The sequence below is a fragment of the Antennarius striatus genome, chromosome 8 (genome assembly GCF_040054535.1).
Source record: "Antennarius striatus isolate MH-2024 chromosome 8, ASM4005453v1, whole genome shotgun sequence".
Classification (NCBI taxonomy): domain Eukaryota; kingdom Metazoa; phylum Chordata; class Actinopteri; order Lophiiformes; family Antennariidae; genus Antennarius; species Antennarius striatus.
Genome location: NC_090783.1, coordinates 6905336 through 6925972, shown reverse-complemented (window position 1 = coordinate 6925972; position 20637 = coordinate 6905336). Strand labels below are relative to the sequence as shown.

At 41.4% G+C, this 20637-nt stretch overlaps 1 protein-coding gene across 1 annotated transcript; it reads left to right on the top strand.

The window, feature by feature from the left end:
- Window positions 1–1138: 1138 nt before the first annotated feature.
- smox (spermine oxidase) lies at window positions 1139–17026 on the top strand. The gene is made up of 7 exons (XM_068321742.1): window positions 1139–1236; window positions 8004–8238; window positions 8873–9099; window positions 12310–12483; window positions 13015–13759; window positions 15407–15567; window positions 16570–17026. Exons 2-7 carry the CDS (start codon window positions 8031–8033, stop codon window positions 16720–16722), a joined length of 1668 nt encoding a protein of 555 aa, XP_068177843.1. The 5' UTR covers window positions 1139–1236; window positions 8004–8030; the 3' UTR covers window positions 16723–17026.
- The last annotated feature ends 3611 nt before the right edge of the window (window positions 17027–20637 follow it).

Sequence of the window (20637 nt, the reverse complement as noted above, 5' to 3'; positions counted from 1 at the left end):
TTCACACTCGGATGCAAACCGGACCAGTGAGTGCTGCAGGTCACAGGCCGATCAAGCAAAAAGGACCACATCATCTGCAAAAACCCAATCGTGTGCCTTCTCCAAGTCCCCAAAACACATATAGACTGGATGTACATACTACCAAGCCCTCTCTAGGATCCCTGCAAGAGTAAAGAGCTCATCCATTGTTGCAGGACCAGGACGGAATCCACATTGTTCCTCCTCAATCTGAGGTTTGAAAATTGGCTGGACCTTCCTTTCCAGCACCTTGGAGTATATTTTAGATTAGGTAGATTAGATAGACCTTTATTAGTCCCACAGCGGTAAACTTTGCGTAATTCCCCAGGGAGGCTGAGGAGTATGGAGTGGCTAAGAAGTGTGATGCCCCAAAAGTTGGCACACACCCTATAGCAACCCTTTGTAAAAAGAGAAAACACCACCCCAGTCTGCCACTCTTTTGGTACTGTCCCAGACATCCACGCAATGTTAAAGAGGCGTGTCATCCATGACACCCCCTCAGCACCCAGAGCCTTCAGCATTTCAGGGCGAATCTCATCAATGCGTGGGGCTTTGCCACCGTGAAGTTGTTAAACCACCTCGGTGACTTTTCAAGTCCCTCATCACCCCCCAGCTATGCCTCTGAAACAAAGGACGGGTCAGTTGGGTTAGTTGGATTTAGGAGTTCCTCAAAGTGTTCCTTCCATCGACCGAAAACGTCCTCAGCTGAAGTCAACAGTGTTCCATAAGAAATTCTGATTAATTATTCAAAAATACAGCCAAAGCCTATAAAAACCATAATATTAATATAAATAACATAATATATGGTAATACAAGGCATTATCACATCTATTCTTATTATTATTATCATTATTATCATTATTATCATCATCATTATTATTATGGATATGTTCTTCTGTTGCTATTTGTCATGGGTCACTGTATTTTGAATAAATAATCAAAAAGCGTGAGTTAATATCCCCTACGCGTGTGTGTGAGTGCGTGTGTATTTGTGTTTGTGTGTTTGTGTTAAGCAGCAGGCGGCTCAGGCAGGCTTACTCGGCGGGAGGCGGAGTTATGTCGTCATCAGCGCTCATATTTAATTAATGAGGAGGTGGAGACCACGGTGAAACTGGCTGCTTCTGGTTTTCAGGCATAAATACAAAGCAGAGCCGGTCTGAGGAGAAAAAATAGCATAACGGAAAGCGAGGTTTCAAACTTGAAGACCAAGAGAGTCAGGTAAGATAATGTTGGAATGAAATAACGAGTACGACTCTTTATTATGAAGGGAGACGGTGAAGGCGAATGCGGTAATGTTTAAATATTTCTTGGCTCACATAACACACAACGCTGGAAATACAGTCACAACAGCTGATTTACCACTAAAGCCTGCATTCCAAATGTCAGTCTTTTTTTTTTTTGTCTTATTAAGAAAGAATGACTCTAAACAAACCAACCTGTACCGGCGCGTAAAGTGTTGATTAGCAGCAATGATGCGGGTCTATGAGCGCTGAACACAACAACCAGCGCCGGACGCAGGTAGTTTATTCTTATTCACTTTGACCGATTCTCTTTAAAACGTTTTCGGGTGTTGTTGTGTCTCCACCAACACGTTGTCCTTCACACGAAATGATCAGAGAAGTTCTTTTGTTGTGTTTGAAACTGGTGCCACTTTGGCATCGCGGTTTATACGTGGCAGCCGGGTCTCGTCGTTGTTGTGTGGCCAAGCATCACATAAGATGACACCGAGGACATCCGAAGCTTTGTGTTTCTAAGGTGCCATCTATTTTCCTCTGCTATTTCCAGATGGGGGTTTTTTTTTTGGTTGCTTTTTTTCGTTATCTTAACAAATGAACCAGTATGTATAAAGTTGTGACTAAAGCCTGAATAATTTATTAATAAATTATTAACAAATCACCAGGGCCGCACGCCAAACGCAGATCTCTACCGGGGCATAGGCCCCCATTACTTAAATCATGTTTTTTCTTCAGTGCTTGGGGTGGACAAATGTGTTACATAGAATGTACTTGCAAAGAAAACCAGTGCTGCCACTGCCTTATAACACAGCTGCAACTGAACACCTAAAGTAAAAATATACTGCTCTAGAAAAACATTTATGTCAGCATATGTTGTGAACATGTTAAATATTTGTTAGAAATAAAACTTTTTTTAACCAGTGCTGAAATACCCATGAAATCATTGCTGATTTGATTGTTTCTGAGTTATTTCACGTTTTACGTAATGTTAATGTTAATGCTGCATTCAATACAATAGTAAAAACAATATTGATTTACCTCAAGCAGACAGCTGGGCCAATGTGAATCATTGTAGACATCTTTGAAAAGTACCTCTAACACTGTGTAACTTCACTATGCTTTTGTAGGACTGAAAATACACAGACAGTAAAATTACTTGTTCAAACGTGCTGCTGAGTAACGTACATAATAATCAGCAGTCAACGAGAAGAATGGCAAGTGTGTGTGTGCACATGGATGCGTGTGTTTAAGTCCTGAATGATGGTAACATTAGCTATTACTTTGTTACATTTGACATTTGTTACATTTGTTACATCTAATTTTTCAACATTTACAGTGGCGTGTTTTGTGAACAAATACAGAATACACTTATGAAATAATGTTTTTCTTTGTTCTTTTTTTCATGATTGTTTTCTGGGATTTTTTTTTTTGCTTGCCAGCAGTATGTGCTGCCTTCGTGTGTCTTGGGGAATACTAGAATGGTCTTAAGACACTCTTTTATCTGCCCCGTGTAAACTTCCAGTGTGGTGCAGTAGCTCAGGGGTGGAGTGGTTTTATCTGTGTGTGTGTGTGCGTGTGTGTATGTTTGTGTGTGCGTGTGTGTGTGTGTGTGTGTGTGTGTTTGTGTGTGGACTACATCATCCTGGTAGAAGGAAAAAAGAAGAGCTGGGAAAAAACTGTGGAATGTCTGAGTCCTTAACATGAACCCCCATCCTCCACTGCAATTTATATATCAAGGGATGGAGAAATGTTTGCCAGTAGAATATTAGTCACATGGGACTGATACAGGAAATACAGATGGGAGTCAGGACACTGCTGGAAAGAGTGATGCCCATTATTAAAGAAGAAAGGAAGGCAGTAAAGAAGAGAGACAGGAGCTCAGACCTGCTTATTCAGGAATATCCTGTGCAGGGATGGTCCTTCTCTTGTAAAGCCCACCAGCTGATGAGTTGTAGATTGCTATTCTAGGTCAGTGGTTGCCCCCTCCCCGTCCCACATCACGCCACGTAACCTCTGCCCTCTACAGTACATACTAAAGGCCAGCTCACACAATCCATAGTGCAAGTGTAAAGAATGGATCAGTGGTATGTGTGGAATGACCAGGGATGGATACAAGTGCTGTCAGACACACCGGTGTGCAAAGTGATCAAAAGCTTTTTACAGAGAACACTAAGCTTTCATTTAAAAATTTACATTTTAATTAGGGCTGTCACTTGAAGGCGTTAATTAGATTAATTAATTACGCTGCAAATTAACGCGCTATAAAAATTAACGCAATTAATCGCAAGTGACAAGTCAATGCGCAAGCATTTTAAATTTGGCCCATTGAGGGACCCGTAGGCTGCAGTGGACGTCACTTCGTCCCTGCGCCACTACTCAAAAGCAGAGTGACTGACAACAGAGATGGACGCGACACAGGAGAGCGAGGCAAGCCCACTCGGACCTTTGGGCGGAAAGTTTATTTACAAAAAGAACAAAGATGTAGTGATTCAAAAAAAATGTAGTGATTCTGCGCTGTAGACGCCTCCGTCAGTCTGCCCCAGGGCAGCTGTGGCTACACACGTAGCTTACCATCACCAAGTATGAATGAGGAGTGAATGAATAATGGATCCGATGTAAAGCGTCTTTGAGTGTCCAGAAAAGCGCTATATAAATCGAATCCATTATTATTATTATTATTATTGTTATTATTATTATTATTATTATTATTTGTACTTTTTCTAAAAGAGAATTTTCATATCACCGAAGCAGCTCCAGCCTAACGTATCATTTAAATGCAAAACATGTCAAGGACACAGAGTTGAACGTTAGCTTACCCTTTTAAAGGAAAAAGCCTGTTGGCATCTTGCTATTTAGTTGCCTTATTTAGAGGCATGTTATACTATTAATTTTGAATTGCTGTATTGAGTCAGCTTTAGTATTCATTTTGATTGAGAGTCTGCTTATGTGCCTATTTGAGACTCAGCCTTATTTTATTTCTGAATTTTATTTAACTGTATTCGTATTGCATTTTTGAGAAATGCACCAGGCCTAATTGGTTTGCTGATGTGCTTGACCTGTTTCCTTTTGAATTTCATTTATAAAGCACACTTAACCAACAAAAATGTGGATTTCAAATCTTCTCTTCTTGGTGCATTCTATTGATTAGTCATGCACTACAATTTTGTAATGTCCTAGATTTCACATTCTTTATTTGGGAGCCTTTAGCAGGTATGAGATTAAAATGTGATTAATTAGATTAATTAATTATAAATCCTGTAATTAGTTGTATTAATTTTTTTTAATCGCCTGACAGCACTAATTTTAATTAAGCAGTTTTGGAGTGAAATTAGTTTGATTTTGTTTGTCAAGCCCAACATTAGAGCATTCATGCAGTAGATTATATCAAAAATGAATTTGTAACTTTACAATAGGGAGTTATACCATTACAAAAATTGTTAATAGATTTTAATGATGTGAGCTGACTTGTTCCAAGAAAATATGAATCCAATTCTTTTTAGAATTTACTGTATTCATCAGCGGGCGGCACGGTGGCGCAGTGGTTAGCGCTGCTGCCTCACAACACGGCGGACCCGGGTTCGAGTTCCGCTCTGTGCGGAGTTCGCATGCTCTCTCTCCCCGTGTCCACGTGGGTTCTCTCCGGGTTCTCCGGCTTCCTCCCACCTCCAAAAGCATGCGCTTCAGGTTGATTGGCCGTTCCAAATTGGCCGTAGGAATGAGTGTGTGTGTGCATGGTTGTATATCTTTGTGTGTGGCTCCGCGGTGCGCTGGCGTCGTCCCCCGCCTCACGCCCTATGCCAGCTGAGATAGGCTCTGGCTCCCCGTGACCCGCTGCGGCGGATACAGCGGTGGTAATCTGAAGATGACTCACTGACTGACTGTATTCATCAGCATGAAAATAGATCAGTGGGAATAAAAATACACAGGCTTGTCAGTTCATAATGTTACACCGCTGTGTCTGATTGGATCCACACTGATTATATAATTTGGATGTCGGAAAATAAAATACAAATTTGGAATAGGGCAAATTGTACCAGGGCAAATCAGAGAAGGGGTGGGACAAGACAATGCCACCAATATTTAGCTGCTCTGATGATGCAGATCAGATCAAATGTTTTATTAAATAATACTTATTTGTCATTATTCCATTAAAAAAAATAGGGGCATTTCTCAAGATGGTGTGAGGCTTATCTGAGTTAAATGATATTGTCTTGGTGACTTGGCTCTTTGCGCAATGTTACAATTATTATTTGCAGCCTGTTACATCTGTGCAATTATGTGGCACATATATTGTATGTGCGTGTTGTGTGCTTCTCATGTACACATCATTATTATAAACTATTTTAACATATGTAAAATATAACACATAATGTCATTTTCATGCAGCAGATTATATCAACATTAATTATTAAGATTCTGTGTCCCTTGCGTTTGATCTGTTGTATTGCTTCATTCCAACTGCAGCATAAAAAATGAACAGATGTAAAAACAGAAATACAACATTTTACTGCAAAAAAACATCAAATGTTTTTTTTGCATCATTCTTCTGAGTACACAGCGCTTTTTATGTTCATCTATAGCTTTGTCCTCTTGTGACCTTCAGTTGAAACTGGTGGAAAATATAATGGAGAGAAGGGGTTCCCGAGGTGGGGGTTGGGCCCCCGTGGGGTGGTCGAGAGGCAAAAGTGGTGGCATCTGGAAATGACTTGTCCAGAAATCAAATAAAATTTGATCCATTTAAGCTACAGTCATTATATAAACTCTAGCTTCATTTGAAATAAAAGCATGGGAATGAAAACGTGCTTTGTGTTTGGATAAAGCTACCAGTGTGTGTTTGTGTGCCTCTATTTTTGTCTGTGTGTGAGTGTGTGTGAGTGCTTAATGTTTGTGCGCTTCAACCACCTCTTTGGTGAGTGGGGGCTGTGAGTGTCACGTGCTGCTGGGGGGGGGGGGTTGATTCCTAAGTAATATATCAACATAGGACACAAACATGCCAGCCTTACCTAAAACCCTTAGACTCAATGAACGGCCACCAAACCATGACATTATAAGGCCTTTTGTTGGAATTTGATTGGGTGAAACTGTAAGCAAGGTAATAAAGACGTAACAAAAAACCAAAACATTTAAACAACACCATAATATCAACCTTTAGTCTTTGAAGCCAAGAATGAGTCTATTGATGATCAACATTTTAGGTCAAATTCCGGGAATCAAACTGATCAACTTTGTTTTCCTGTGTGCAAAGATGTAATTGAAAGTATCCATGTAAAAGAACTGAAACTTGGCTTTATTTGCTCCGTACAAAGACATAATTCAGTCTAATTCTCTGGTTTGGCACCGATGTGTTGGGAAGTCTTGGGAGTCTCCCACGATTCTGTTAAAATGGGTAAATTATTCTCAATACTCTCAGAAACATGAAAATATCCAACTCCAGTGTAAAGAGTAAAGAAAAATATTTTCCAGATGCACAGACATTTTCACGTTACAGTACTGCTTCTAATAGAAATACCTGCACAGAAAATCTGTACCTCCTTCAGGGTAAGGGTTGCTACGTCAGATCAGATGTTGTGTATCAAGATTAGCAGGTTTAATCTACCTCTGGGTGGGAGGTCGTCACTCAACCAAGACTCTGGTAGACTTTGAAACAGCAATAATGATCCCGACACAGTTCCTCTTTTTTTGTTTTCACCTTACTTTGACACTTTTCTTGCAGAGCTGGCTGACTGCTTCCTCTCTGATTCTCCTTGTCAGCTCTTCATTTTAATCTTCACCGTCATGACAAAGTGGTTAGCGCTGGTGCCTCACAGCGAGAAGGATCCAAATCTAAGTGATCCACCTCTCCAAGTTCTCTCCATTAGTCTCCCCGTGACCCTGGAGAGTGCAGGCAGTTACAGAGAATGTATGGATGTACTGCATTAGTATCTACAGCGATAAGAACTGTCTGATGTAAAATGTTACTGATAAGATAATATGAACTAGAAGTTACTTAATCATAGGAACATGTTCCATGGAAAACTGCTGCTTACTGTTAGCAGGAATGTCTTCTGAATAGACTCCCGCTGTGCCATTCTCACACACACACAGCTGTCCATACATTGACAGCGAGCAGAATTGTGTCCTGGAATAACAAGATCACTGATGTTGTTGTTATTCTTTACCCTGAATTGTTTCTCTGTGCAATTTCAGCATAAATGAAGACACTTTACTAAAACTTTTTGACTGTAATCTATTCTGCAGGTTATTTCAGGACTCTGTGCTCAATAAACAGTGTCTTATAACAGAATACACAGCATGTAAGAAAAAGACTCACCAAATATTATATGCTGCAATGTAAATGAACGTGCAGCTTTATGGTAGGGTTAATGCTGATAAGTTATCAGCTGTAAAAGAGATCTGTTTAATCAGTACTTAATTAGAAACAAGAAGAGCTTCATGGAGGCCAAAGTGAAAACTTGTTTGTACAACACACCAAATTGTCTCATCAGAAATGCATGTATTCTGGATGTTATTTTTTAAAATGTGACTGTCATGGCCCTTCAAATAACCTCCTTCATTGAATCTATTTATTCATGTTTATGATGTTTTTACACTGCATGCAGAAATTGAGTTTGCTGCTGCCTGTTTTGCGTGATTCAAAAATATGTAAACATCTTTTCTTTAGATGATTGAATTATCTGTTGACTCTTGAGATGAATTTATAATCACGCCCTATGCTTATTGGTGCTTTTTTTTTATCTCATTTGTCCTTAGACTCAATCAAATAGGAGCTTGGACGGCATGCAAAGTTGTGAAATTTCCTCAGACAGCACTGATGATCCTCTTAGTCGTGGTCCACGCATCCATCGGCAGCCTCGAATAGTAGTGATTGGCGCTGGCTTGGCCGGCCTTGCTGCAACTAAGACATTACTGAGAAACGGCTTCACGGATGTCACTGTCCTAGAGGCGTCAGACCACATCGGCGGGAGAGTTCAAAGTGTCCAGCACGGTGAGAAATGGCGCCGCAGGTTTCCTCTGTTTAGGTTTTTTTTTTTCTACCTGTGGTTGACTTTTCCAGTTTAGCTACTGCGCTTAAAATCATTTTCCTTTCCATTTGTTTAAGTGATTTTAACTTGACAATTTTATATCATGATTTTAACTCATGTTCAAACTTTAGCAGAAACAAAACATTACAGAATTATTTTATTTTATGTACATAACATGGGTTAGGGCAAGAACCGGCAAGAAGGGATCAGCAAATGATGATCGTGGTGTGTGTGTGTCACACTGGTGAGAATAAACCCATATGGCAGGCACATGGATAAATGTGCATGAACACGTAAATCCATGTTTATGCACTTGGATTGTTGCCAGCCCTGAGTCAGGTCAATGATTTGATATATAAAAGAATGAAAAAGTACAATTTAAGGGAAACATAGGAAATGAGTGCTACTCCAGTGGACTTCAGCTGGTGCAGTATGTTATTTGAGGTCTTCAAGTTTCATTGTGCCAAACCGAAGTAGACTACAGTTCATTCAAACCCTAACAGGAAGTATGGAACTCCAAGAGATCCTTTATTCTTATCTATTTTTACATGTTTTCAAAATTTGACAAATTTCTATTTCTCCTTCTTTCGTTTATAGGAAAAGCTAATTTGGAGCTTGGAGCCACCTGGATCCATGGTGCTAACGGGAACCCAGTGTACCATCTGGCGGAGGAAAACGGCCTGTTGGAGCACACCACAGATGGGGAGAGGAGCGTGGGACGCATCAGCCTGTATGCCAAGAACGGGTTGGCGCATTACCACACCAATGTGGGTAAAAGAATCCCCAAGGACGTGGTGGAGGAGTTCGGTGACCTGTACAACGAGGTGAGGAGACATTCCTTCAAACAGTAGGTTCACTTACTCCACGCACAAATGAAAGCATACTTGGGACAGCACATTGTCCCACATAACACCACATGTTTAAAACAGATACACGGAGGTTTCTACAGATACAAAATCTGGGCTTGCACTAGGAGCTACTATGACGAAGCCACTGTGGCTCATTGTAAAAGAATTGGAGCAAGCCACAAAAAGCCACACTCTCTGTCCAAGACAGCGCGCGGACGACCAACGCTCGTCGCAAGGGGGCATGGGGGGATACCCCCACAGGGGTTCCAGGGGGCCTCCCCCAGGAAATTTTTTAGAAGATGGGGTTGTTTTCCTGCATTCTGGTGCATTCTGAGGGCAAAATCTTCTGTTCAGTTTACCTACAAAAATACACTAAAGTCAACAGTTCAAGCTTAACTATCTTTATTTCTGTCCTACTTTATGCAGGTATAAATGTGAGATTCAACAATTGAAAACTTGCATTCACTATGTGAAGATACAGTCATACAAAATATTACTCAATGTTTACTTGTAAGTTTTACCTAGACTAGAAGACATTTTTAACTTTGACAACCACCACCACCATTGGTATGCCATAGTTTAGTTGAGTTTTTTAAATTTGATAGGATTTTTCATTTCAATTTAAAAAGGCATGAAAAATAGCAAGCAAGGTGAATACACGTTTACATGCATCGCTGGTTATTCCTGCCGGTCATAGGGATCAAATGTCTAAGATTACAAGAAAATATTAATGATATCTTTCCTTTTACCCTCTGATCGGTCTGTCACCACTCCTACCCCCTCTCAGCATTCAACATTTGTTGTTCAATAAGAATTTTAACATAAACTCTACTATATAACACTGGATTCTTAATTTCTTTCCATCGATCATCCTCGCCTTGTCGTACACCAATTGGTGGGTTTAGCTTGTAAAACTAGAATCTTTTTGTTTTTCATTGGATGAGAGCAGGTCATGAACCGAGTGCACTTAGGCTATTTCCGTCAGCTATTTCTGTCAGCATTCACCGACATGCGGCATGTGGATATAGCGGCGCTAGAGAGAGAAAAGGTTTTATTATTGCGGGGATTTTCGCGAGTCCAAAAAGTTGTAAGTTTTAGCCTTTTTTTCCCCTAAAAATAAGAACGCCACTGTGGCTACACAGGCTAAAAACCTTGTAGCCAATCTGGAATTTACACGCCTATGGTGACGTGGCGAGTGGCTAGCGCAAGCCCAGAAAATATGAAAATATGATGGGTTTAAATTTAAGAAGAAGATGAAGAATTGAGGTTATGTCTGTTATAATTTGAATAAGGACATTAATTTTATTGCCACTTGAAGAAATCTTTGTCTCTCAGTCAGGATACACTTACAGTTTAAATTGGAACAAGTGATTTCAATTGCCATTGAGAAACAAAGCTCTCGAAAAGAGAACACAAGGCAGTTTCTATATTAGGGTGGAGAAGAGGCTGTGTCCTCACTGATGACCTCTTCAATCAGGGGGTTGTTATTCCACTGCATGACACAGCTTCCAGCAACATCACCACTGGGTTCTCAAGGATGGAGGACATTTACAACCTGTGGGGTTTTATTTTCTCCTAAGAGAAAGTGTCAAAGGCAATGATGTCAAGAAGGCTTCAGGAGCAGTACTCATATCTAGAAAAACACCATTAACACCCCCCATCACTGTCACATCTGATGACTGGAGCATTTGGAGCCTGAAGCTTTTAAAGAGGCTCTTTATAAACTGTTTGGCATTAATTCTGGTGACAAAGTGCTGGTTAGAGATTACCGGTACATATTCAATACAGATACTGATAGACAGCATAGATCAAGATGGATGGATGGATCAGCATGGATTTACAAACTTTAAGGAAGTAAAAGCTGAGTGTTTAGACTCATAAATGCAATTACATGTATATAAAGTCCACCAACTCAAACAATACATCTTTTCTGGTCCTTTCTACACTCTGTAGCACCTCCTGTTAGAGCCGTTACCATACATGTAGGTAAACCGAGCTTGGGAAAGTTTAGTGGGATGGAATAGAACATACCTCAATTTTTGTTAACGCTTATGCCTTCTGTGCCATCTTCTAATGAGGATTTTATTTTCTATACCCGCTTCTTTCGCTGTCGCGGATTTGCTGGAACCTATCCAACCCGACTCTGGGCGTGAGGCAGGGTACACTTCGGGCGACATCAATGCACTGCGGAGCCACATTTAGACAGACAAGAATACACACACACACTCACACCTATGCACAATTTGAAACAGGACACTTTGCCTGAGGTGCATGTTTTTTGGAGGTGGGAGGAAGCCGGAGAACCCGGAGAGAACCCACGCAGACACAGGGAGAACATGCAAACTCCGTACAGAGTGGGACTGGAACCGGTAACCGCCTTGCTGTGCGGCGACAGCGCTACCCACTGTGCCGTTCCCTTGTGAGGAATATTTGTATTTTATTTTTTACATTTAAAACACCCAGACTTAAAATTAGCACCTTAAGGACCCAGGGTGATTCCCCCCTCTGTTGTGTTTTGCAGTCATGTCAGTCATGTTCCTCCAGATGTCTTCCAGTTCTCATCACTCTTCATGTTGTATAGGTTGTATAGGTTGCAAAACTCTGACTTTGGGATACACAAAAAACTTGCAGACGTGCAGAAACTACAAGTTGCCTACTGTAGGTGGCTTTTGTAAATGTATTTGTCACGATAAGAGAAAACCAAGAGACTGTTGCTCTGTCTGTTATGATTCAGCCCTGACTAACATGCTGGTTATATGATGGGGCATTTGTCACCTTTGCCCCTCTTTCACGTTCTCCTAGCCAGCATCAAAGAGATGAGTCAGTGCCCCCCTGATAACGACTCGATATTGTGTCATCTTCTATAAATGTTTGCTTCACCTGGTTTTATTAAGAAAAGGAAAGAACATGAAGCACAATTATTCCTAGTTTATTTCAATTATATTTGTTTCCTTTTCCTTTGTTCTTCTTATGGCTGACAGAATTTCTTTTCAGGTTAGCTTGAATTGTATGGACACTGCAGCTAAACATTTGAATCAACCAAATAAATGAAGTGATCTGCTTCAAACTAGACTAAACCAATTTCTTTTCCCTCCCACTTTCACCCTCCTTTTTTATTTACATCCTTCCTCACCCACCCACCTCCCACCACCACCATCACCATGCTTACCCTTCGTCCTACTTTAGGTGTACGAGCTGACTCAGGAGTTCTTCCAGAATGGGAAGCCAGTTTGTGCTGAAAGCCAGAACAGCGTTGGTGTGTTCACACGAGACGTGGTGCGCAAGAGGATCACGATGGATCCTGAAGATCCGGAGAGCACCAAGAAGCTAAAGCTGTCCTTGCTTCAGCAGTACCTCAAGGTGTGTTTGTCCACTCCAGGTCTACCTACGAGTAAGCGAGTGGCAATTGACTTTCTATTTGATTGTTCAAACAGGATATGAAACAGAGATTTAACTTTCACTCCTTATAATTACTCTCAGCCTGAAAACAAACAAAAATAGTCCATAACCATTTAATATGGTAAATTCATGTGGATGCTACACTCCGCCATACGATCCCGCCTACACATGAAAACAATGAAATAGAACATTTTGTGAAATGCAGCAATAAAGAGATGGTGAAACATTTTCTAAGAGGTGGTTTCTATCACACTGGTTCAGTTAGGGTACAAAACCAGAAGGAAAATGATGCATTTTGGCTTTTTAGTACTGAACTGCTTATCCCTTTATAATGTAAATCGTCTCAGCACGTTTAAACCGCTTTTATAAAGCTGATGTATTCATAGCAGAAACTGGAGAGAAGATACCGACAGTTTGAATTCAGTGGGTGTAGAGGGTTCATCAAATAAGCTTAGGCAGTAGTTGAAAAAATGATATGTTCTCCTATTTCAGGTGGAGAGCTGTGAAAGCAGCTCTCCCAGTATGGATGAGGTGTCTCTGAGTGAATTTGGAGAGTGGACGGAGATCCCTGGTGCACATTACATCATTCCTGAAGGTTTCATGAAGATCGTGCAGCTCCTGTCCCAGGACATCCCCTCCCGCACCATCTGCCTGAGCAAACCGGTCCGCTGCATCCACTGGAACTACTCAGCCCAGCATCAGGAGGTGATCACCAAGACAAGCGACACCAACCAGCTCAACAACCACAACGAAAACAACCACAGCTTAGAGCCTCATAAGGACCCTCTTATCCTGGGTCACCCCATTTACTTGGAGTGTGAGGATGAGGAGTGGATCACCGCTGACCATGTGATCGTGACAGCATCTCTGGGTGTCCTAAAGCAGAACCACGAGGCCATGTTCTCCCCCTCTCTGCCGGAGGACAAAGTGCTAGCTATTGAGAAGCTCGGCATCAGTACAACCAACAAGATATTCTTAGAGTATGAGGAGCCCTTCTGGAGCCCAGAGTGCAACAGCATTCAGTTTGTGTGGGAGGATGAGGCTCAGCTAGAACAGTTGGTCTACCCTGAAGAGCTGTGGTATAAGAAGATCTGCTGTTTTGATGTCCTCTACCCTCCTGAGCGCTATGGTTACATGCTGAATGGCTGGATCTGTGGACAGGAGGCACTTTACATGGAGCGCTGTGACGATGAAACAGTGGCGGAGATCTGCACTGAGCTGCTGAGGCGCTTCACAGGTCAGGACAAGAATAAAAAAGGAAAAAGGGCTGAGATCACATGTTCATCATGAATCCTGGGTTCCTCTACACGTGATCTCATGCTATCATTTCTTTGTGTCCCATTTTAGTTGAATGTCATTGAGCGCATGCCACAAATTACCGACACATGGAGTTAAATAACAAAACATAAAAGATTCAAATTACAGACCGCAACATCCTGCGACACCCCTGAATTAAAAATTTTACCCCAACCTACTTGCATAGGTCAAAGATCAAAGCTAGTGCTCTGACCTAGTTTATTAGATCAAACCACTTGCTTTGATCTATGGTCTTTCTCACACTGGCCTTCTCCAGCGTCTTTCTTATCTGTTTCGTGAGTGTACAAAAGTTGAAATTTGACCTTGAACTACGTTTGTCAAGGTCATCATCTCATTTTCATCCCGTTTGCCACCCGGGTAATATGCTTTTTGTTTCATTTGTCTATCTGCAAAGGTTGCGAAGGTACTTGATGGACTAACAGACGGACTGACTAACGAATGAAAACACAAACACTGATAATGACAATACATCACCGCTTTGAAGCTGGAGGCAATTATTTGTGTTTTTGATTTCACATTTAATATCATAGCTTTATTTTAAGGGTAATTTATTCCAGAATTCCAGACTGAACGAGTGATTACATTCATTTTTAGATGCTGCAACTGTTATACAATACATAAAATCATACTCTGACCCAAGATCTAAAGGACAATATGTTCTTAATATTACAATATACTTCAGTTATAATGATTCTGATTTGTCTACATTAGTTTGAAATTCTGTCTCAATCTTTATAATAGCTGGGCTCACATAGAAACTCTCATCTCAAACACAATAGCCTTGAAAGGCTGAAAGTTTCAGCTCGCTGACTAATGCGATCCATGACTCGGTTTGAGTCATTCATTCAGCTTCAGCTATGACGCAAATAGTTGGGGGGGATTCCAAGGGGGGTCATGAGAAAAGGGTTGAACAGATATGTAGCAGAACGGTGAATGGTGTTCCAGATAAGGCTCGATAAGTGACATTTCATCAGTCCCTCCCTCTTTTCACAGGTGCTTTATTGTTTCTGAGGTTTGATTGGTCGCTGCTAAATTTTTCACTGCAAAAAGATGCAACTCTCTCAAAACCTTTCATGAAATGACAGCTGAATAACTTTCCTCAGATTAGTGATGTGTGGACAGAAATGGTTCAGATTACTGCTCGGTAAAGTGATTGCCTCATATATAGGTCAGAGTGAAGGCAGAAACGGGGACTGTCACTTCATGATGAGGTAAGCTCTTGCTATAGATGTTGACTGTATGACACAGAAAAACCCCCACCCCCACCCCTCTCCACCGCCATCATCGACACACACTTTCCAACACACAAGCTTTGCTCATTTAGGTCAATATGGCTTAATCCCCTCAACTGCTGCTTAATTACATATAGATGAGCTGGTGCCTGTCCCCTCGCAGAAGGTCACGAGTTGATTAGTGGAGCCAGATTGGACGTCCCAGTGACAGACCTTGACTTCCAGCCACCACACATTGTCGGTGTAAACTGCTTTGAGTGTGTAATGTACAGCTTTGTTTTATCTTCCATCTGCACTCACACACTCCCCCCCCCCCTCTCTCTTTCTGGTGATAGGCAACCCCAACATTCCAAAGCCCTGTCGTGTCCTGCGCTCATCGTGGGGCAGTAACCCATTCATCCGAGGTTCCTACTCCTTCACCAGGGTGGGATCCAGTGGGGGAGATTTTGAAAGGCTGGCAATGCCACTGCCTTATGCCAACAGCACAAAGGCTTCGGTAAGACTTGGGGTGGACACAGTAATAACAGCACGTCGTCATAACTCACAACTTTGCATGTCTGGCTGATGAGTTTTGTCCAGTTCTGAATTTACCTTCGCAGATCTGTTTAACAACTACCTATCTTTCCAATAAATGTTGGACATGAAAGAAAAACAGAGGAACTTATCTGCTGAATATTTTCAATGGCTGCACATTTGGTTGTTTACAACCCCAGAGCATGTAGTTAACACTGCGGTGTCATCACTCATGTGTCACGTCGCAGCACATGCAGAGAAGATACACTTGTGCTTTAAGTCTAGACTGTGAAACCCGATGCCCTCTGGGTGAGTGGGATGAGAAAGTGGGGGGTTGGTTTGTGTGTTTACTTGATACAGCTGAAGGGACAGTGTGATCCCTCCCTTTAAGCCCCTCCAAAGTAAAATCATAAGCCCTTAGGAAAGTGACTATGGTCTTGTACGTGCAGAACGCTACCAAATGAAACAAGAACCAAGGCTGTCAGAGACTGCAACATCCCGCAAAGGGTAGGTCAGGGTACCCTGAAAGTAGTACCTAACAAATTCATAGCTTTGACCTTTCAGGGTAGGTCAAAGCTATGCACTAGCTTTGCCCATAGATCAAAGCTAGTGCGTAGGTAAGCCAAAGCACTAGCTTTGATCTAAGGTCTTACTCACACTGGCCTTCTCCCTTGTCTTTCTATCTTATATGGTTCCTGAGTGTACAAAAGTCAAGGTCAGGGTCATCATCTCGTTTTTATCCCCTTTCGCCCGAGTAATGTGCTTTTTGTTTCATCTTTCTATCTGAAACGGTTGCGAAGATATTTGGTGGTAATATGAACGGATGAACAGACCAACACTGACAATTACAATACATCAAGAAAGCGCGCAAAATATGTCAAGATGACATTGATGGATCTTGTTTTGAATTTAGCGTCCTCCTTAAAAAAAATGTTTTCTTTCCTCTCTCCCCCACCCCCACCCCACTCCCATTCTTCCTCATCAGCCCCTACAGGTCCTGTTTGCTGGAGAGGCCACCCACAGAAAGTACTACTCCACTACCCATGGTGCTTTGTTGTCAGGACAGAGAGAGGCCACTCGCCTAATAGAGATGTACCAGGACTCACACAGAACCGAAACCACAAAGCCTAAAATGTAGAATAAAGCAAACCTCTTACTAGTGAAAATGAAACGAAAAACTGTTAAGTTTTAGAGTTTTGTCTTGATGATTAAGTTATATTTTAAAAGCAAAGCTTGGGCATTAATCTGAAATGAGTCATATTGTTTCTATTGTACGGTAGATTCAAATCATGCTAGATTTTATTTGAGATGTACTGTTCAGAAGTTGCCAATGGTGCTGGCCTTTCTATCATGGTGTTTCTTTTAATCAGTAAAAGAATGTTTGTGATAACATCGTCTGTAACATGTTTTTGTAAGTGCCTTCTGTATGTAACATCATTTTCTTTACAAAAAAAAATTAATACAAATTATGTTCAACAAAACTAGTGTTTTCTCAGATTATCTGATCAGCTTTGTCCTCTTAATTTAACTGATTGGTCGTCACCATCACACACCTTGTCATCTCTATGTGAATGTTTTCGAGGAAATTGCAAACGCAGACAGGAACTATTTCCATACTATCACCATTTTGGTATCCGTTTACATCATCTTGAGCCTGCAAAGAGTTAATGCAAGAAACAAAAAAGGCTCCACGGCCATAATGCTCTGCCAATGTGACAGATGGTGTTTGAACAGACCTCAACCCTGTCCTCACTTCTGTTGGACAACAGAATTAATCCTCTTCCTCAGCGACAAACATGGCAGAGGCTAAAAGGCACTGGGAAAGTTTAACATGGCGGTAGAATACAAAGGAATTAACTTCAAGTATGTTTACTAGTGCCTGATATCAAGATGATTTGTGTATTTTTCTGTGGAGTCCAAAGAAGGATCAGTTCATTTTCTCCTCTCACATGACAAACTTTTCAATGTTATTACAATGATTAAAGTGTCACTGCTTTCCCACACACCACACAATCACCACCACAAGTCTGTTGGAATCGCTTTTATGAATGAGTCTGTAGACGGAGGACACAACATGTGATAGTTCATCAGTTCATGCACTCTTCTCTGACTGCTGTGTCTTTCAGTTCCAAAACAGACAAAGTCAAGATAATTGTATAACGGCTATTTTTGACAGCCCTTCCAACATGTGATTGGAACTGCATCAGTTCCTTTAAAGCAATGAGTTTGTCTGTTCAAATCCTGGTCTAGGGCCTTTCTGTGTGACATTGGCATATTTGCCTCCATTTCAGTCTGCATCACAACAGGTGCTCCGATTTCCCCCGACTATCAAAAAACATGTAGTATAGGTGAACTGGTGATTGTAGCGGTGTGATCAGAAATCCGTTGAGTGCTGATCCGCAAATCATAAAAATCATATATAGTAGCCCCATAACACTACTCGCAAGGCATATGAAGCAAAACAGTAAACTGATCACAGACTTTCCAACTTTCCGCAAGCCTTTCTCAAATTGCACCTAACATTGGAGTCATTGTTAATATAAAGATAGTGATTACTGCCCTCCCCCCCTGCTTCATTCTTTAGACAGGAGACAAACAAGGTTCTGGCACGAGGCCCAGTTCAACAGGGCAACACCAGAGGCTTCATTAAACCATTTAACTGTAGTTATCACGAGGAAGATACACGTCTGTTCTTTAATTGTCTCACTGAAACAGACACATCATTATGGAAGCACTTAGACTGTGTCTTTTTGTGTGTTTGTTCATTGGCGGTGGTCCCTCTATTCATAAAGATAACGATTTTTCAATTGCACTCAAATTACTGTCGCTAACAAGGAAGCACTCAGAGACTGTTGAGCTCAGCCAAAACATATTTTTAAACTGTATCACCAGCAAAATATAATGTTTGTTGCCCCTTGGGCCGTACTCTACCACTCCAGTAAAAGTCATGAAAATTCAGCCACATTTGTTTTAGTGATCCTGCTAACAAATCCAGAGACAAACACCGGCTTAACTGAAAAGGTGTTAGGGATACAAAAAATTCCAGGATGTCATTTACAAGTGATACTTTATAACTAGCTACTTATCAAGCTAACCAATTTATAGCAAAGCAAATAGAAAAGAATTTTATGAATAACTTAATTGCACTTTTTCTTTCCCCAAATAAAAAATCCTTGAAAAAAAGTGTTGAATAGAAAGATTTTTCTTCACAGCATGAGCTGTGGCAGATTTAGCTTTACTTTTTGTTATAATAATTTTTAACTGATGCATCATTCTACACAGTTTCATAAAGGGCAGGATTGTTGTATATAATATATATACAACGTATAATAATGTTGTATCATACTTTCTATTTAAGTTCAAGCAGTGGCGTGTAAATATAGAGGAACTTGGTTCCTATGGTTACCAGTAAAACAGGACAACATGTATGTAAATGTAAATGTAAAAGAACAAACCGTCAATTTGCATCACTTTGCCTGCCTGTTATTTTGAGTCAGTGCGCTTATTATTTCTGCAACGTGCCCTCAATTATCGTCCTCTTCTCTTTGCTGAGACTGAACACTTATACAGTATAAGGAAGCAGGACTCTGATGTATAAGCACTTCTTTGGGACTCGAACAACAACCACTGAGACAAAAGATCTCTGCTGAATGAAGTCAGCTGGACGTCACTGACATGTTGCCTCTTTTTAAGAGGCATTTTCAGATGTGAATGCTGATGGGCAGTTCCAGGTATTTAACCCAGAGGGGGTCACATCCTATTGAGAGTCAATGAAACCCAGTCACATCGGTGTCACCTATGGGCTGTAGGTTCCCACCTCCTGGATGAGTCAACCAACAGTTGTTAATATGAGTTCCTCCCCTCAGTCATACAAATACATTTGAGCTTCCTGGGGAACAACTGATAGTAAAGACCTCCTCCTCTATTGAGGGATGGCTGCTCCAAACATGACTTCTTTAACCCCTCTCTCAAACCATCCGTCTTTCTTTAACAAGATTATTATCATGAAACAAATGGTCCTTGTCTTTCAGGTGCAGATGGACCACTGAGTCCTGCCCCAAGGCGTTTTATCTCCAGTGTTGTCCATCAGCTTGTGGAGTGGAGGCTTTGTCTGGGCAGTCCTCACTGCACCAGACACCTTATGTCTTAGGGTGAACCAGCCTCTGCCTCAGGGTGTTGTTGGGTTTATAAAGATCCCTCTTTCAGATACCCCTGCCCCAAATGGAGATGGTGACACCGTTCCATTTCCCCTCCTTCTCTTGGCCATTAGCACGACTTTAGGGAGAAAATGACTCAACCATCAACTGGACAATTGCCAGACGACTCTAATCTCCAAGAGGTTGGGTGTCAACATCTGATAGGTAAAACCTTTCTGACTGGGATTCAATGACTTTCATTATTATACCATTCTTTTTTTTTCCTCCCAGCTTTCAATGAGGACAGACGTTTTCTGCCTTGTCTTCCCTTCCAACTCTCATCGCTGCTTCTCTTGTCCTGTCTGGGAACCTCTCCCTGCACAGTCTCTTCAACACCATCTGGACCAATCATGGATAAGTTCGGCTTCCAATGCAATGGATAAAATCATTTCGACAAGGGACGCTGGTCCAGGGGAACCAATCTGTCCTGACTGAATGTTCGCTTCATGAGGGACTCTTGGGAGGAATGAAGAGTCATGTGCCCGTGCGATTCTTTCCATGGAGGACGATGAAGATCTGTTTGGATTTATGATAACAAGGCTTCTGCTCCTCGGAATGAGCGTTGCCCTGGTGTATCAAAAAAATCGGAAGACGACAGCAAATCATGGAATCCAAAGGCTGACAGCCTTGTCAGGTGAGATGGATCGGGTAGACTGTGGTGAACTCACTGCTCTGTGTGAGGGAGTGAGAAAGTCAAGGTTGGACTATAGAGTGGCCTAATTTGGATATATCCTCTCGCAACTACAACACCCCCCATGTTATCAGTCAGCAGCTGATAACAAGAAATTTCTCCTGAGGAGATTTTGAAGTTCTTGCCCTTCCCTTGCACTTGCACCTTTTTGGCAATGTCATCTTGA